The 17,470-nt window shown below is 44.0% G+C and overlaps 2 protein-coding genes across 2 annotated transcripts; one reads left to right on the top strand and one right to left on the bottom strand.

Moving 5' to 3' along the window:
* Positions 1-5,580: 5,580 nt before the first annotated feature.
* Positions 5,581-9,485, top strand: metap1d (methionyl aminopeptidase type 1D (mitochondrial)). The gene is given in 9 exon segments (XM_023977969.2): positions 5,581-5,763; positions 6,155-6,234; positions 6,236-6,305; positions 7,364-7,567; positions 7,637-7,800; positions 7,885-7,982; positions 8,249-8,296; positions 8,990-9,068; positions 9,166-9,485. Coding segments are annotated over 9 exon segments (1,026 nt in total). The 3' UTR covers positions 9,266-9,485.
* Positions 9,486-10,039: 554 nt separating this feature from the next.
* LOC111957200 (homeobox protein Dlx2b-like) lies at positions 10,040-12,587 on the bottom strand. The gene is made up of 3 exons (XM_023977967.2): positions 12,191-12,587; positions 10,710-10,894; positions 10,040-10,471 (listed from the first exon to the last, which is right to left on the bottom strand). The coding sequence occupies exons 1-3, from the start codon at positions 12,474-12,476 to the stop codon at positions 10,148-10,150; spliced, it is 795 nt and encodes a 264-aa protein (XP_023833735.1). The 5' UTR covers positions 12,477-12,587; the 3' UTR covers positions 10,040-10,147.
* Between the last annotated feature and the right edge of the window lie 4,883 nt (positions 12,588-17,470).

The raw sequence follows: 17,470 nt of genomic DNA, 5'->3' as shown, positions 1-17,470 counted from the left end.
CTATTATTCTACAATGTAGAAAATAGTAAAAATAAAGAAAACCCCTTGTTTTTGTCCAAACTTTGTGTCCAAACTTTTGACTGGTATTGTAGGTCCTCTCGGCGTGGGTCCTCTATGTGTAGGTCTTAGGGGGGGTCCCGCAGGTCTGGGAGAGTGTCTCGCTGGTCTGGGCGGGGTGTTTGTTGATCTGTTGCTCCTGTGTGAAGTGTTGGGGCTGTGGTTGAGGGCGATGTCCTTTAGGGTCCTGGCGAAGGTGCGCTCTGCTGCCTTGTAGAGGTGGACCTGGTCATAGAGGCTGTTCAAGTCCAGGGTGGAGTGGTGGGTCAGGTAAACTTGTGGTTTTGAGGCACGGTCACGGGTAATACTTGCGTTTACCCGCTGTATGGTAGCAGGGTGGAAGTCTTTTCGTGGTAGCAGGGTGGAGATAACCACTTGTGCATTGGGGAAAGTAGGAAACTTTTTCAATCAATCCCTTGAGTGCTGTGGCCACCCTTTCCTGCTGTATTCTCAAGTTGTTTGTGCCTGTGTGAATTATTATGTGGCTGGGTGACCCTAGTTGGTCCTCAGACAAAAGGTCTAGGACGCGCTGGTTATTTGGACACTAAAGTTTCTACACTATGTGTTTGGGAAAAAGTATATTTTCTTGTATATATTTCCCATTTGAGTCCATCTCTCTCTCTCAAGGCCATAGCTAGGGTCTGAGTTTATTGATCTGTTAGCAGACATTTTTTTGGGGGGGGAGTTTTAAAGTGAATTTCCTGCATGTGCCATGCGTGCCCAGTCGGTAATTCAAACATGATTACTATAAGTTTAGATAGCTGGCTAGACTAACTACTGACATGGGCTAACTGAGTGACCGTCAGTGAGTGACATATAATAAGTGGAAAGCTGCTGTGTTCAACCATGTTCGAAATTGCACCTTGTGTATTCTACTGTTATAACTCTCAACAGTAAGTTGAGACTCCAATGTCCTCATATGTAGCTACTGCCCTTCTCTTTCTCTTTCTTGCGCTCTCTCTCTCTCTCTCTCTCTCTCTCTCGCTCTCTCTTCGCTCCTCTCGTCCTCTCTCTCGCTCTCTCTCTCGCTCTCTCTCTCTCTCTTTTGCTCTCTCTCTCGCTCTCTCTCTCTCTCTCTCTCTCTCTCTCTCTCGCTCTCTCCTCTCTCTCCGCTCTCTTCCTCGTCTCTCTCTCCTCGCTCTTTCTCTCGCTCTCTTTCTCGCTCTCTCTCTCGCTTCTCTCTCTTCCTCTCTCCTCTCCTCTCTCGCTCTCTCTCTCTCTCTCTCTCTCGCCTCTCTCGCTCTCCTCTCCTCTCTCGCTCTCTTCCCCTAGCCTCTTCCGCTCTCCCTGCTCTCACCTCGCTCTCTCTCTCTCTCTCTCTCTCTCTCTCTCTCTCTCTCTCTCTCTCTCTCTCTCTCTCTCTCTCTCCCTTTCTCGCTCTCTCTCTCCTGTGCCATAAAGTTCTAGATCTAGACCTCTTGGCAGAGACTGTAGAATAGAAGGCTATACAGGTTTCCTGCTGACAAACATCCAGAGTATTGTTGATAATGGTCTTCACGCAATGTTTGTAGGGTCAAACAGTCAAACACACACACACACACACACATCCAAAAAGAGCACAGCTGAGATGCTTTTTCTTTGGTTGATCACTTTACAAATTATGTTTCTGCTACACAGCATGCAGTTTAATGTTTGACTATCCTCAGAAACCAAAGCTTTTCTCAGTAGTTCCTAAGCCTGGGGAAGTAAGTAAAATAGACAGGATTTTGGAAGGCGAGGCCAATATTTGACTTGAGTAATTGCCAGTAGAAAAAAAAGATATTTTCAGTAGAACTAGTGGTGTCTTTCTAACCTTGTCGAGGTGTCTGTAAGTGAGAAGAACAGGGTTGTTGTCCTACATTCTCATTGTACACTTCTAGTTGGTCTTGTCTATGTGTTACAAATTGTAACTAATGTTTGTGCTGACTGCTATAGAGGGAAATACTGTCCTCTGTAGGCCTATACTGACCAAGATCCTGTGTAGTAGTAGTCTAATAGTGGTTGAAAGCCCTTGGGGGTTAGTTTAATGGATCTTATTTATCTGAATGATGATAAAGGGTGAAAATTATTGTTTTACTGAACAGTTTTCATTTTTATCTGTCAAATGTTAGGGAAAAAGTGATTTATGTGTAGGCGAAATAATCCCAACAAACAACATTTAAAAAGAAAATGCTTGTTGGCGACTTTTGTTAACTCACTAGAGAGGATAAAGCAATATGTGACAAGTAGGCCTGCTATTGGTGGTCACCAACCTCTTCACTCACATGGTGACCTGATACTGAGGTGTTGATCCTGCTGTTTGAACCCTAAATTGATATCCTCACTGGTAATTCTAGCCTAAATTACCAATCATTTTTGGTTTTGACATCAGCAGGACAGACCAACATCATAATATTTTTACTGTTATGAATAAAAGGCTCATCAGTTGCTCCTTTATAATACCCGAGACCAGTACACCCTACTGGACAAAAACCTTACAGCACCTGGAATTCCCAGGCAGTCTCCAATCCAAGTATTTACCAGGCCCGACCCTGTAAAGCTTCTGACATCGGACGAGATTGGGCGTATTCAGGCTGGTATGGCCGTAAGCGAAGGAACATGCTTTTGCACTCTATAAAAAGCTGATGAGCCTCTGGAATAGATTGTAGGCTTTACAAGTGGGATGCACTGTTGAGCGCTACATCCCGTGACAGCTGGTTAAATAGCGTCCCTTGACAAGGCAAGAACAAGAAGTATGTCAGGAGAAATGCAGTAGACTTATACTTGGAATACGGAGGARTGGAGGAAAAAATAGAGGCAGAGGAGGTCTAAGAGAGAGAGAGAGGAAGAGGGTGAGCTTGAGTTAGTTCAAAATGGCGAACAAAAGGGAGATGGCTTGTTAAAGAAGAATGGTAGAAAGTGTAAGCAGAGTGAGTTTAAGACAGGAGGAGAAATGGAAGTGAATGAGGGCGAAGTATTGGAGGTGGTAGGTGTAGTGAAGTTATCGGAGGTGGTAGGTGTGGTGAAGTATCGGAGGTGGTAGGTGTGGTGAAGTTATCGGAGGTGGTAGGTGTAGTGAAGTTATCGGAGGTATGCAACAAGGGTTAGGATAAAGATGAGTCTCTGACAGTAGGAGTGAAGTTTTAGGAAAAAATGGACCCTTGCCTTCTGGCTGATTCATKTGTGGTTTCAGGGTGGGTGAAAACCGAGTTGGGTGCTGTGGAATCGGTGAGGGTAACCAGAAGAGATCTTGTGATAATTGTTTGTGATTCTGCTGGTCAGAGGGTGCAGGAACTCAGTGTTAAACAAATGGGGGAAGGAGATTTTAATTGTGTTGCTGTCAAGGAAAGTGTGCCATTGAAAGGAGTGATCACTGGGGTAGGGGTAAATGTGAAAGCTGACCAACTGAAGGGGAAGATTCACGGTGTTTGCGATGCTTGCCGTTTGGTGCGACGCAGACAGGGTGGCGTGAGTGGTGAAACAGAAGAGTCATTGTCTGTTCTTTTGAGTTTTGATGTTGAGTCTTTGCCCAACAAAGTGATGTTAGGATATATAAGTTATCCTGTATGAGCTTTGTGCCGAATACATTACGTTGTTACAGGTGTCACACTTATGGGCATGTGGCAGCAGTGTGTAGGAGGGAGGTTCCTAGGTGTGAGAAGTGTGCAGAAGGGCATGAGACAAAGGAATTTGTAGCATTGGGGAAAGTAGTGGTATTGCAAGGGTGCCCATGGGGCCTGGGATCAGAAATGTCCCTTGCGAGAGAGGCAGGTTGAGGTTTCCAGGGTTAGAGTAATGCAGAAAATGTCATATGCTGAGCCAGTGAAGAAAGTAGAGGAAGATGGGTCAAGAGGGAGAGATCCCGAGAGGAGTGGTGTGAGTAGTAGATCTGTACCGGTAGAGAGGGATAAACCAACAAGTGATATATGTTTCAGCAAGATTGGATTTTTGGCATTTATCGTAATAGTTATCAACTGTACTGCAGGGATGGAGCGTAAGTCACAGAAAAGAGAGGTTGTGGTGGCAGCTGCAGAGATGCATTCAAGGTATTTGTGTGTGCGAGATTTGACATCAGAAGAGTTACAGGGTGTGTTAAGTGGTGGTATCCCATCCTTTCAGGCTGTAGGCCACAATTTTTTTTTGTGAGTGTAGTATTAGATGGTAGGGTATTTGTTTTACTTATAAAATATCAAATAAAAATTCAAGCAAGGTATATGGGGTTTTTACTCCAGTCCAGTAGGTTGCGGTAATGCAACATTTGTTGGATGCCAACCGCCATTAAACCTCCTCCTCGAAGAAGGAATAGATCGTATTTCTCTCGTAAGACATTCAATATTTGATTGGTCAATACATTCGACTGGGAGATGGACTAAATKATGGCATTTCCCTCCAAAAATATGTGTGTGTGCTTGCTTGTCTTGAACATCATTTTATGGCTCTGAGTGAATCTATGCAAATCCAATCCATGACGCAATGTAATGTGATCATCCACTACAAACAATATGGCGGCGCCCAGTGGTGCTAAACTTCTATCAAGAGCAGGTAAGAATTCGCGAATAAGTCAATAATCAGATAACCACCAACATATGTTGATCCGAAGATGGCGAATGAGCGATATGAAAACAATGCTTCTAATAGAACTTCAAATTAAAAGATGACAACCTTTGAAAAGCATTACACTGATTACACTGATCAGAGGACGCGTGTTTCATAACGTGAGGTTGACAGCTGTAATCTATACTGACAGTTGTGTAATTGAAATAAAACTACATGTCTCATTTGGACAGACTTTAGACCTATGGGATTGGCAGGCTTGACGGCCTGTCAGGTGGGTGCTGTCTTTTGCGGATGTAAACAAACGTGGGGCGCCTGTCGTGTCTGCACCTTGTATAAGTGGCCCTTGACGAAAGATCTAGGATTAGTACTCTTCCCCCAATCCTAACCTTTGCCATTAGGGTGGAAACCAGATTTACTATCCTTAGATCAGTTTCTGGGCTAAGCTGACGTTTGCAAATGTTGTCTCAATTTGCTTTGAGTTGATTAATATAGGCCTTTACATGTCATATTGAGTCAAATCAATCAGTGTCAAAGTCACCTGATTTTCACATGTGACTGATCAATTAGTTAAGCTGCCGGCAAACCATGAGTGGACGAGCTAATATTTAAAGATATTACTTTCTATTAGAACCCTCTCAGAGAGTCTATAATGGAATGACTGTCTGTAGTCCAGAGCCATATAGATGTCTGCCGTGTCATAGTTATATTTTGACTACATTAATCCTTATTGGCTAATAATATTATCTTCGCTCTGTAATTGGTGGGAGTGTACCACTGGAATACTCCACAAAGACCCACAAGCAGTACTATTAGGTGATCATGTACTAGAGGAGAGGTGTGTGTGTGTGTGTGTGTGTGTGTGTGTGTGTGTGTGTGTGTGTGTGTGTGTGTGTGTGTGTGTGTGTGTGTGTGTGTGTGTGGGTTTAAAGTAAAAAAGTGATCTACTGTTTAGCAATTTTCATAATGGCAATTTAGGTGCTTCGTTTCCTTTTCAGTCTGATTATCTGTATGTGTGTCTGTCTCTTTCCAGGATTGGGGGGTTTCCTCCAGAGGGTGTGTGGACTGTGGGGGTGTGGCTCACCCTGGGGTGTCCAATCCCAGCAGCACCGGCAGTTCTTCTGGAGGAAGTGGAAGAGCTCTCACAGTGTAGTCAGTCCGGCTGTCGTCAGACCAGCCTATTCAGTGCCCAAGGTAGGTACAGTATGTACTCAATATCCCACAATACATCACATTTCTCGCTCTGCCAGTCACTGCCCAAGTTACAATGGATCACTTACCTCATGCATTGGGCGCGTTCAACATTGCAGCTGACTTGAAAGGCGAGTCGAGACTGACTGATCTACAAATCACTTTGCATCATGAATAACTACTCAATATGATTTGTAGATCAGTCAGTCAATCACAATTGACCCATGATATATCACAGTTTTGATGCTCTCAAACACAGCCCTTGTGATACAATAAAATGACTGTCCTCTGCCCTCTCCCCCCCCCTTTCTCCATCTCACTCTTCCCCCTCCTCTCTCTTTCTCCCTCGCTCTCCTTTCTGTCTCTCTCTCTCTCTTTCTCTGTCTGTCTATAGCACATCCTGAGGCCTGACTATGTGAACAGTGGTCAGGTCCCAGACTGGCCAGACTACATAGAGATCAAAGACCAGGAGCAATCCAGGCCTGACCAGAGCCTGCCAGCTAGCCAGACAGATACTGCTGCTGGCCGGACGCAGTCTCAAAGGTGTGTGTGTGTGTGTGTGGTGTGTGTGGTGTGGTGTGTGGTTGTGGTGTGTGTGTGGTGTGTGTGTGTGAGTGTGTGTGTGTGTGTCTGTCTGTCTCTCTGTCTGTCTGTTCTGTTCTGTCGTCTCTGCTGTCTGTCATGTCTGTCTGTTCTGTCTGTCTGTCGCTGTCTGTCTTGTCTGTCTGTCTGCTGTCTGTCTGCTTGTCTGTCTGTCTGTCGCTTGTCTGCTGTCTGTATGTCTGCTCTTCTGTCTGGTCTGTCTGTCCTGTTCTGTCTGTCTGTCTGGTCTGTCTTCGTCTTCTGTACTGTCGTTCTGTCTGTCTGTCTGTCTGGTCTGTCTCTGTCTGTTTGTCCTGTCTGTCTGTCTGTCTGTCTGTCTGTCTCGCTGTCGTCCTGTCTGTCTCTCTGTCTGTCTGCTGTCTGTCTGTCTTGTCTGCTTCTGTCCTGTCTGTCCGTATGTCTTCTGATCTGTCTGTCATGATTCTGCTGTCCTGTCCTGTCTGTCTGTCGTGTCTGTCCGTCGTCTGTCTGTCGTCTGTCTGTCTGTCTGTCGTCTGTCTGTCCTCTGCGTACTGCTGTCTGTCTGTCTGTCTGTCTTGTCTGTTGTCTGTCTGTCTGTCCTGTTGTCTGTTACTGTCTGTTCTGTCTGTCCTGTCTGTCTGTCGTCTGTCTGTCTGTCTGTCTGTCTGTCTGCTGTTCTGTCTGGTCTGTCTGTCTGTCTGTCTGTCCTGTCTGTCTGTCTGTCCTGTCTGTCTGTCTGTTCTTGTCTGTCTGTCTGGTCTGTCTGCTCTGTCTGGTCTGTCTGTCTGTCTGTCTGTCTGTCTGTCTGTCTGTCTGTCTGTCTGTCTGTCTGTCTGTCTGTCTGTCTGTCTGTCTGTCTGTCTGTCTGTCTGTCTGTCTGTTCTGTCCTGTCTGTCCTGTCTGTCTGTCTGTCTGTCTGTCTGTCTGTCTGTCTGTCTGTCCCTGTCCTGTCTGTCTCTGGCCTGCCTGCTGCCTGCCTGCCTGCTTTGCTTGCGACATTACAAGTTAATAAAGTCATAGCTTTTATCTCTGACCCCAGATTGGCATGATGACAGACGAGATAGATTTTCATCGTCCACCAGGAGACGATTCCGTCACAACGCGTACCCCTCCCGCAACTGAAAGATCTGGGGGCCTTTTCCCCAAATCAGTCTGCACCTCGGTCAATAACGTGGTCTGCCATGGCATACCTGACACCCAGCAACTACAAGATGGAGACATTATCAACGTTGATGTGACGTGAGTTTTATCCCTCTTCATGCACACACACATGCACAATCCACATTCCTGATCCCCCTCCCCCATTCACCAGGTCTATCTGGAGGGTTACCATGGTGACACTTCAGAGACGTTCCTGATTGGCTGTGTGGACGAGGTGGGGCTAAAGCTAGTGAAGACAGCCAGGAAGTGTAGAGATGAGGCCATTGCTGCCTGTAAACCTGGGGCTCCACTGTGTGTTATAGGTAACACTATCAGGTACATACACACACACACACACACACACACAACCAACCCCTTTGTTGTTTAGTATAATCTACTGGCCCTCTCTTCCTCCGACAGTGAAATAGCCCATTCCAATGGTTTCCATGTGTGTCCCGACTTCATTGGGCATGGCATAGGCTCCTACTTCCATTGCCATCCTGAGATCTGGCACCATGGTAAGAGTTGGTATCTCACAGCAATCCTACAGTTTTATATGGTCCACTCATTCACCATTACCTAGAGWTAGGGTTGCAAAATTACAGGAACTTTTAATAAACTCTCTGGTTTTCCTGAAATCCCAGTTGTAGGAATAAGCAGGAAATCCAGACTCCTCCAACCCGGATTTCTGCATAACTGGGGAATTTATTGAAAGATCCAGGAATTTTGCAACCCTACCTATAGTATATTGGACCTAAATATCACTTTCTCATTTATCTGACAGCTAATACCAATGATATGACCATGGATGAAGGGATGGCTTTCACTATAGGTCAGTTACATGTCCTATGTCTGTCAGTGTATATGTTAAAGGAAAACTCCACCCTAAAACAATCTTTTGGTATTTGTTTTAGGGTGGAGTTAGTCCAATGTTGATATAGTCCCAAAATGTTTAGCATGTCAGCAGTCAAGTTTGAAGATATATAACTTTCAAAATACAGACATAAAGCCAGTATGATGAATTTTGCATCTTATGATGAATAGGAGTGTGTGTATCTAGCTGCAGGTGTGTTAAAGGGATACGTCAGGATTTTGCCTTATTTMWYMTTTATTTATTTAACTAGGCAAGTCAGTTAAGAACAAATTCTTATTTWCAATGACGGACTAGGAACAGTGGGTTAACTGCCTTGTTCAGGGGCAGAAAGGCAGATTTGACCTTATCTGCTCGGGGATTCGATCTTGCAACCTTTCGGTTACAAGTCCAACACTTTAACCACTAGGCTACCTGCTGCCCCAATGAGGCCCTTTATCTACTTCCCCAGAGTCAGATGAACTCATGAATGCAGTTTTTATGTCTCTACATCCAGTATGAAGGAAGTTAGAGGTAGAGCCAATGCTGTCTCGTGTTAGCGCAATGACGGGAAGTCTATGGGTATCTACTAGCATGCTAGCAGATACCCGTAGACTTCCAKTCATTGTGCCAAAATCCCGAAGTATCCTTTTAATGTTAAATCTGTGTATGCAGAGCCCATATTGATGGAAGGATCGTCAGAGTTCAGAATCTTGAAGGACAAGTGGACAGCAGTGTCTGCAGACGACAAGAGGTAGGCCACTGACAGCCTTCATACGACTGACATAAAGGGTTATAGCCCAAAGTGTCACTGATACCCCGGCTTAACCTGTATGTGTGTGTGTGTTCAGGTCAGCCCAGTTTGAACACACAGTAGTCATCACCACTGACGGTGTGGATATTCTCACCAAACTACCCGAGGAGGATGAGCCATCGCCAATAGGCGTCTAATCCCTCTTTTCAGATCAGCTGTTCACACCCCAGTCACATCAACATCTATGAAGAGGTAAAACCCCAAACTGACCCAGGGTTAGCACCAGAGAGAGACTAAGAAACTGGGCATTGATATTGACTCAAATGAGACTGCACTAGTGCAGTATTTTGTAGGACTTCTGTGTAGAAAATACATTTTATTATTTAAATAAAGCTTTAGTTCACTTTTAATTAGAAACAGTGTCTGTCTTTGAATCATTAGCATATCATAATTTACCTTTCACTTTTTTGTCTGACAAAATATTAGGAAACAATATGTGGTCATTGCAATGTTACTATAACACATTTGACTTTATGTTTCAGGAAATCAAATGAATTCTAATCTGGGGAGCACATTCTTCTCTCTGACTGACGGCATCATAAGATTATCTTGTGTTAACGTTGTTAGGACTGCAAGGTTTGCAGAGTATCGTAAGTCCGCTGGGCTGATTATGTCATGAGTTGATGTTATTGATGCTGCGTTGTTTGGCTGCGTGACGTATTCAGCCCTACTAATAGTCTCTAATCACATCAACCTCCAGCTCTACATTGTTAGTAACTTATTTCGTTTTTCCTCTAGACCAATTAGATACCTTGCTTTAGGTATTTACACTAATTCTATTGAAGCGATGCCTTTTAAGTTCCTTAGGCCACATTCTTGTCATATGTACAATATGGCACATTTATTACACAATATTCAATATCAATGTTATTCTCAAACAKACAGGAATTCGTTGAAATAAACTGGTCATAAACTGTTTATCTGCTAWATAAAAATTGCTCATATTCCTGCCAGGTGAAAGTAGAGTCCACACATAGATTTTCCCATTAGCAGGTTTTCATTATTTTTAGTCCTGTATATCAATAAATTGAACCCACATCAGCTGAAGGGTTCTGTGGCTGATATAGTACTGGACTCTGCTGGGAGAGTKCCACAGAGTCTGTTGCTGAGTACCAAGAGTAGTTACTGTAAAAGGATGGGGTGCTTGGAGGGATACAGTTCTGCTCATTGCTTGAGCCTCCTGTCTCGGTAATCCCATGGGGGGCCCAGTGCACCGTTGTAGCCTGAGGAGAGCTGCTGGACCTAGGGGAGTCACACGGGGTCTCCGGCTGTTCCGGTGGCATCTGGCCGTTTCTACATAGCTTCTTCAACTTTGAGCGACGGTTCTGGAACCAAATCTTCACCTGGGAGAGGAAGTATAGATGGTGTTTGAAATTCCCGTCATACAAGCACACTGCTACCTCCAGACAAGTGCCTTACAACTCCAGACCTCTTGGCAGAAAGTGTAGTGCACTTGTATACAATACAATGCACTTACTGTACATATGAAATACATTTAGCATATAATGAAAATAATACTATTTTAAATCATAAATGATTATCATTGAAGTCCATCGTGGTCAGAAAATGAACATGGCGCACCTGTGTCTGTGTGAGTCCCAGTGAAGCGGCCAGCTCCGCACGCTCAGGTAGCGCCAGATACTGCCTCGTTCGGAACCTGCACTGGAGCGCGCACAGCTGCAGGCTGGAGTAGATGGTTCTGGGCTTCCGGACTTTCTTTGGTTTTCCCTTTACCATTCGGACTTCTGGCTCCTTCTCCTCTTTCTCTGAGAAAATGTGTATGACCATTAATAGTAGGACTATCATTGATTAACACAATGGATCCTGTACTATGATTAAAACAAAACCTGGCATAAAGAGCCAACAGAATGTTTCTGAAAAGTACAGAAATTACCAAATGATAGGGAAATGATGGGTTATTTATAAAAGGAGAGTATTACAYGTTTGCGTACACATTTGGATTTGCATAACTGCACATAATTGATACATACACATTTAACCAAGATAAAAAAAAAATTATATTGGATATTCTGTTTTCTCTCGTCAATAGCTATTGGACCAAGCATGCCATGGGGATTTTTTTTGGGGGGGGGGGGGTTGGCTTTCAATCTTCAATGGCTCTTACACAAAGCATGCCATCACTATGAAAATTATGTGGCACTCTCTTTTGCCCGCAGACCAACCTCAATGTATAGGGGGCATGGCACTACAAGGTGTAGAAAGTGTTCCATAGGGAGGCTGGCCCATGTTGGACTCTAATGCTTCCCACACTTGAGTCAAGTTGGCTGGATGTCCTTTGGGTGGTGGACCATTCTTTGTACACACAGGAAACTGTTTAGCTTGAAAAACCCAGCAGCGTTGCAGTTGTTGACACACTCAAACCATGAGCCTGCAAACACCCTGTTCAAAGGCACTTAAATATTTTGTCTTGCCCATTCACCCTCTGAATGGCACATGCACACAATCCATGTCTCCATTATCTCAGGCTTAAAAATCCTTCTTTCAACCTGTCTTTCCCCTTCATCTACACTGATTTAAAGTGGATTAATAACAGTGACATCCAATAAGGATTATATGTTCACCTGGATTCATCTGTCAGTCGTGTGCATTGAAAGAGCAGGTGCTCCTAATGTTTTGTACACTCAGGTCTATTTTCATCAGCGAGGAGGGACAAAAATCCACTGCTTTTTCTTTTATTCTAATTATTATACTTTTTTGGGGGGGGGGGGTCTTCAATAGCTCTTACACAAAGCGTGCCATGGACTATGAAAATTATATATTCTGAATCGGAGGATAGAGAAAAAATCCACTTTTTATTTGCTATAAAGCCGGTGATCTTTTGTCTATCCTCCCTGATTCAGAGTATAACATTTTCATAGTCATGGCACGCTTGGTTCAATAGCTATTGATGAAATAAAACACACTATCCACCAAATATCCAATATCAAACTACTTTTACCTCGGTCCACACTTAGGAGCARACAAATAGCGGCATTCAATGATCAAGGGCACAGCCACATTCGAATCAACAAATAGGGAAATACTGTGATAATGTTACCCACCTGTGTCCGTAGTGAGAGGTGAAGAGCCCATATAAGATCCGTAACAACCGTAAGAGGTGGGGAACCCAAACTCATACATCCCGGGACTGTAGAGACCGTTATTCCCATTATATTCCAGAAAAGAATGAGAGTCAAAGTTCAGCTGGCCGTGCGGCGGATCCGAGCAGTGTCCGGTTGGTTGGTTAGGGAAGAAGTTGCATCCTGTAGCCCTTGAAATCGGTAAGATTTGAGATTCCTGTGATTCGTGCATGGCGTAGTGAATCGAGGTAGTCTGAGTTGATTGCATAGCTGTGTCAGCAGTTTGTAAAACTCCAGTTATGGCACCATAACGCTATGCAGACCTGCAAACAACTGCMTAAATTGACTCTTTTAGGATAATATTTCTATTCCATTCTATTCTAAAAGTAGTTCTCCAAGGTAATTATCCACTGTCTAAGTCTCCAATGATTGCCTACACGTGGCAAATTATGATCAAATAGCCCACTGTTATTATGAGAGTTGTCAATAAATTAACTGTTTATCTGTTTCTACCCCATATCCTAGATATGTTGGAGTGGTGTCATCTTCTCATATTCAAGACATGGAATGACTGAAGCTTCAGGTGTCTGCTCGTCTGGATGAGACGGTCTGGTGTGACGTGAACCAGGWGACTGATGGGTGGGCAAGAAGCCAAAGAAAAATCCCCTTGACTGTGACTTCGTGTGACACCTTGTACACCTTAATACCATTTCATGTTATGATTCAATACCCTTATTATACAATCTATTATTATGACAAAGGTTTTATATATTTTGTAGTTTATTTTAATTTTTTATAACCTTTTCACTTGCAAAGAATGTTGTAAGCTTTTGGATATTTGTTTCGCCCTCAGTGCGCTCTCAGCTCGCACTCACCTTCGGATCAGCGAGAGGTTATGGCGCCATCTGGGGGTCTTTGTGTGATGTTGCTACAACCCGGCAGACACATACCAATAGTCTACTCCACCTTACACACTTCATAATTACCGACGGCGCCAGTGCTCACCCACACAGGCGAGCAAAACAACCATTAAGGCTGACTGAGATGACTGAGGGTATATTTACACTGTCTATGTGTGCCCACCACGCATTAAGGCTTACCTCCGACTCCACTGTAAATATAAATCATGATCTTCAGACCACAGCAGCAGCTGCAAGTGGGGTATAGGTTAGGCTGTGTCTCAATAGTCTGAAGTTGCTTCCTCTCCTTCATCTGCCTTTATCTGAAAACACAGGCTAGTTGAAGCGCACCATGAATATATCATCACCTGTCCATATCAAGACTATCAATATGGACCCCTCCATTTCCTTTACTTCACATTAGTGTTGAGTCATGGGGGGCATTTTACTGTACTTGATAACCACTTGGCCACTAGATGGCCTTGCACTGCTATTTATGTACAGCTTGTAGCCTTAGTAATAACAGTATCCCTGTATGCATATAAGCCAAGGCCCTTTACCAACATGTCAGGAGCTTTATGGCACTTGTGGTAGTGCACTAGCTATATTTCCGCATGGTTGCTGGTTCAAACGCAGCTCTGGCTGTTGCTACAGTGTGTTGTTTAGGAGGAAGATAAACACAAACATAACATTTACTGCTATTACATTGTCAAAGTAATGTAAGCCACACTGATACCTCAATGGGAAGGTCTAATTATGAAACGTTAGATACTTTAGTTGTATTGTTCTTAGTTTTTAAATTWGTGTTGCTGTTTTTGTCTATTGGTGTTCAGTATTATTTCATGTTTTGTGTAGACCCCAGGAAGAGCAGCTGCTGCTTCTTCAACAGCTAATRGTATCTGAATAAAATCATGAATCATAAAATGACATTTCAAATCAAGGTTTACAGTTATCAAGAAACACCAAGAATCTTTTGCAGGGCAAATTCCTGGAATAGTTGAGAGGCAGTTGGTGCATTCTTCATCCTTTTGTATTTATTTGGTAACTAAGTCTTTTTTTAAATTAATTACCTATTCAATATTTGATCAAAGGAGAGCTGACTGGGTGTGATGTGAAAGTTTTGCTTTGACCTGGTATAGACAATCCATACAATATATTTATAGTATCCCTATAGTACAGTGTTGTGTAAAATAACTCCACTTCGAGGCTATAGTAGCCAGACTTAAACATTTGAGAGAAACTCCTTGCCCCCTGGGTGTGTTTGTACCTAGTGCCCGTGTGCCAGTCACGAGGGTGTGTTCTTCCTGTGGGAATGGCAGGATCAAAGGAAGTAGATATATTGCTCGTTTGTCCTCTCTGTGCAGATTCACTCATCTCAATGTCRTAGGGATCCATGCTTCTTCATCTGCATTGTTTGCTCTCTAGGGTTTTATGCTCGGTTTCTGTATAAGCACTTTGCGACAAYTACTGATGTAAATACATTTCATTGATTGATTTGGTCATGCTCAGTAAAATGTAAATTAGGTGATTTATAGATCAGATGATCAGATTTATCTAAGTGACACCTTGCTAAGGAGATTTTACATGTCGGTAGGGGTAAAGTGACTATGCATAGATAATAAACAGCGAGTAGCAGCAGTGTAAAAACAAACGAGGGGGGTGTCAATGCAAATAGTCCGGGTGGCCATTTGATTAATTGTTTAGCAGTCTTATGGCTGTTATGGTGCCTTTTGGACCTAGACTTGGCAGTCTATGACTTGGGTGACTGGAGTCTGACAATATTTTGGGGCCTTCCTCTGACACCGCCTAGTATATAGATCCTGTACGGCACGAAGCTTGGTCCCAGTGATGGGCCGTACGCACTACACTCTGTGGTGCCTTATGGTCGGATGCCGAACAGTTGCCTTATGTGACCGGTCAGGATGCTCTCGATGGTACAGCTGTAGAACCTTTTGAGGATCTGGGGACCCATGCCAMATTTTGTCAGTCTCCCGAGGGGGAAAAGGCGTTGTTGTGCCTTCACAACTTTCTTGGTGTGTTTGAAAAGTAGGGTGGTAAGTCAGGGTGAATGGCTAGGYGTATAACGCAAATGTCTAGCAACCCAAAGATTGCTTGTTCGAATCTCATCACGGATAACTTTAGCATTTTAGCTAATTAGTAACTTTGCAATTACTTACTAGTTTTTAGCTACTTTGCAATATTTAGCATGTTAGCTAACCCTTCCCCTAACCTTAACCCTTTAACCTAACTCCTAACCTTAACCCCTAACCCCTAGCCTAGCTAACGTTAGGCACCTAGCTACCGTTAGCATTAGCCACAACAAATTTMAATTCGTAATATATCATATGAATTGTAAATTGTAACATATCATAGTAATTGGAGTATCCCGGATTTACATTTACTATGTTATGTTTACCCCTGAGACCAGGTTGGGGCAATTGGTTTCCTCAGAAATGTGTTGTATCTCAATTTGGATAAGATAACAGGGTGTGGTTTTACAGTGCCTTCAGAAAGTATTCAGACCCCTTGACTTATTCCACATTTTGTTGTGTTACAACCTGAATTCTAAATGTATTAATTATATTTTTTCTCACCCATCTACACATAATACCCCATGATAACAAAGTGAAAATATGTTTTTAGAATTTTTTTGCAAATGTTTACTTATTTACATAAGTATTCTCACCCTTTTGCTMTGACACTCCAAATTGATCTCAGGTGTATCCAATATCCTTTGATCATTCTTGGGATATCACTACAACATGATTGGACATGATTTAGAAAGAAACACACCTGTCTATATAAGGTCCCACAGTTGATAGTGCATGTCAGAGCAAAAACTATACCATGAAGTCCAAGGAACTGTCCTTAGGTACAGTAGTCTAAGACACTGCATCACAGTGCTAGCTGTGCCACTAGAGATTCTGGGTTCGAGTCCAGGCTCCATGGGAGCCATGGGGCGGCGCACAATTGGCCCAGCGTTGTCCGGGTTAGGGGAGGGTTTGGCCGGTAGGGATGTCCTTGTCCCATCACACTCCCATCACGTCCCATCACGCACGCCAGGCGYAGTGCATGCTAACACGGTTGCCAGGTGTACGGTGTTTCCTCCGACACATTGGTGCGGCTGGCTTCCGGGTTAAGTGGGCATTGTGTCAAGAAGCAGTGCAGCTTGGTTGGATTGTGTTTCGGAGGACGCGCGGCTCTCGACCTTCGCCTCTCCCGAGTCCGTACGGGAGTTGCAGCGATGAGACAAGACTGTAACTACCAATTGAATACCACAAAATTGGGGACAAAAAGTGTCAATTAAAAAATAAAAATAACAAGAAAAGGAACGTGATAGTCCTTGAGTGTCCCAGCCAAAGCCCAGACTAGAATCCTTTTGAAAATCTGTAGAATGGAAGAAAATCCCCAAATCCAGATGTGCAAAGCTGGTACAGACCCAAGACGACTCAAATCTGTAATCACCGCCAATGGTGCTTTTACAAAGTATTGACTTGGGTATGAAAATGTATGTAAACGAGAAATTTCTGCATTTMATTTTCAATAAATTTGCACAAATGTCTAAAAAAAATGTCTATCCCCCCCAAAAAATAATTTTATTTTGAATTCAGCCTGTAACACAACACGTTGTGGAATAAGAATAATAAGGGGGGGTGGGGGTGTGTGGTTTTGGGAGGGAGAGGGAGGAGTAACTACAGGGTAGAGAGGGGTAGGGTGAGGCTTTGGGAGGGAGAGGGAGGGAGGGAGGAGTAACTACAGGGTAGAGAGGGGTAGGGTGAGGAGAGAGGCACGGTTAGGGTGAGGTTTTGGGAGAGGGAGGGAGGAAGTAAACTTTACAGCAGCATAGAGAAGTCGCAGCGGTATATAGGGTTGTGCAGAGGGGGTCTTGGGGAGAACGGGTGCGACGGGAGGAAGTAAACTACAGAATACGCAGAGGGTAGGGCTGAGGTTCTGCAAGGACTCGAGAGGGAGGACGTAACTACAGAGTAGAGAGAGGTAGGGTGAGTTTGGAAAGGGGAGAGAGGAGTAACTACAGAGTAGCAGAGGGTAGGGTGAGGTTTGCGCGAGAGGCGAGGGAGGGAGGAGTAACGACAGAGTGAGAGAGGGTTAGGGTGAGTTTGGTGAGAGGAGGGAGGAGGGAGGAGTAAACTACAGCAGATAGACGAGGGTAGGGGTCAGGTTGGGAGAGGAGGAGGAGTAACTATCAGAGTAGACGACGGGGTAGGGTGAGTTTTGTGGAGGGAGAGGGAGGAGTCAGTAACTACAAGAGTAGAGAGGGGTAGGTAGGGTGAGGTTGGGAGGGAGAGGAGGAGTAACTACAGGAGTAAGAGCGGTAGGGTGCAGGTTTGGGACGGGAGAGGGT

Source organism: Salvelinus sp. IW2-2015, linkage group LG32 (genome assembly GCF_002910315.2).
Source record: "Salvelinus sp. IW2-2015 linkage group LG32, ASM291031v2, whole genome shotgun sequence".
NCBI classification, from domain to species: Eukaryota; Metazoa; Chordata; class Actinopteri; order Salmoniformes; family Salmonidae; genus Salvelinus; species Salvelinus sp. IW2-2015.
Note: the sequence above shows the minus strand (reverse complement) of the source record. Positions and strands in the feature narration are given on the sequence as shown.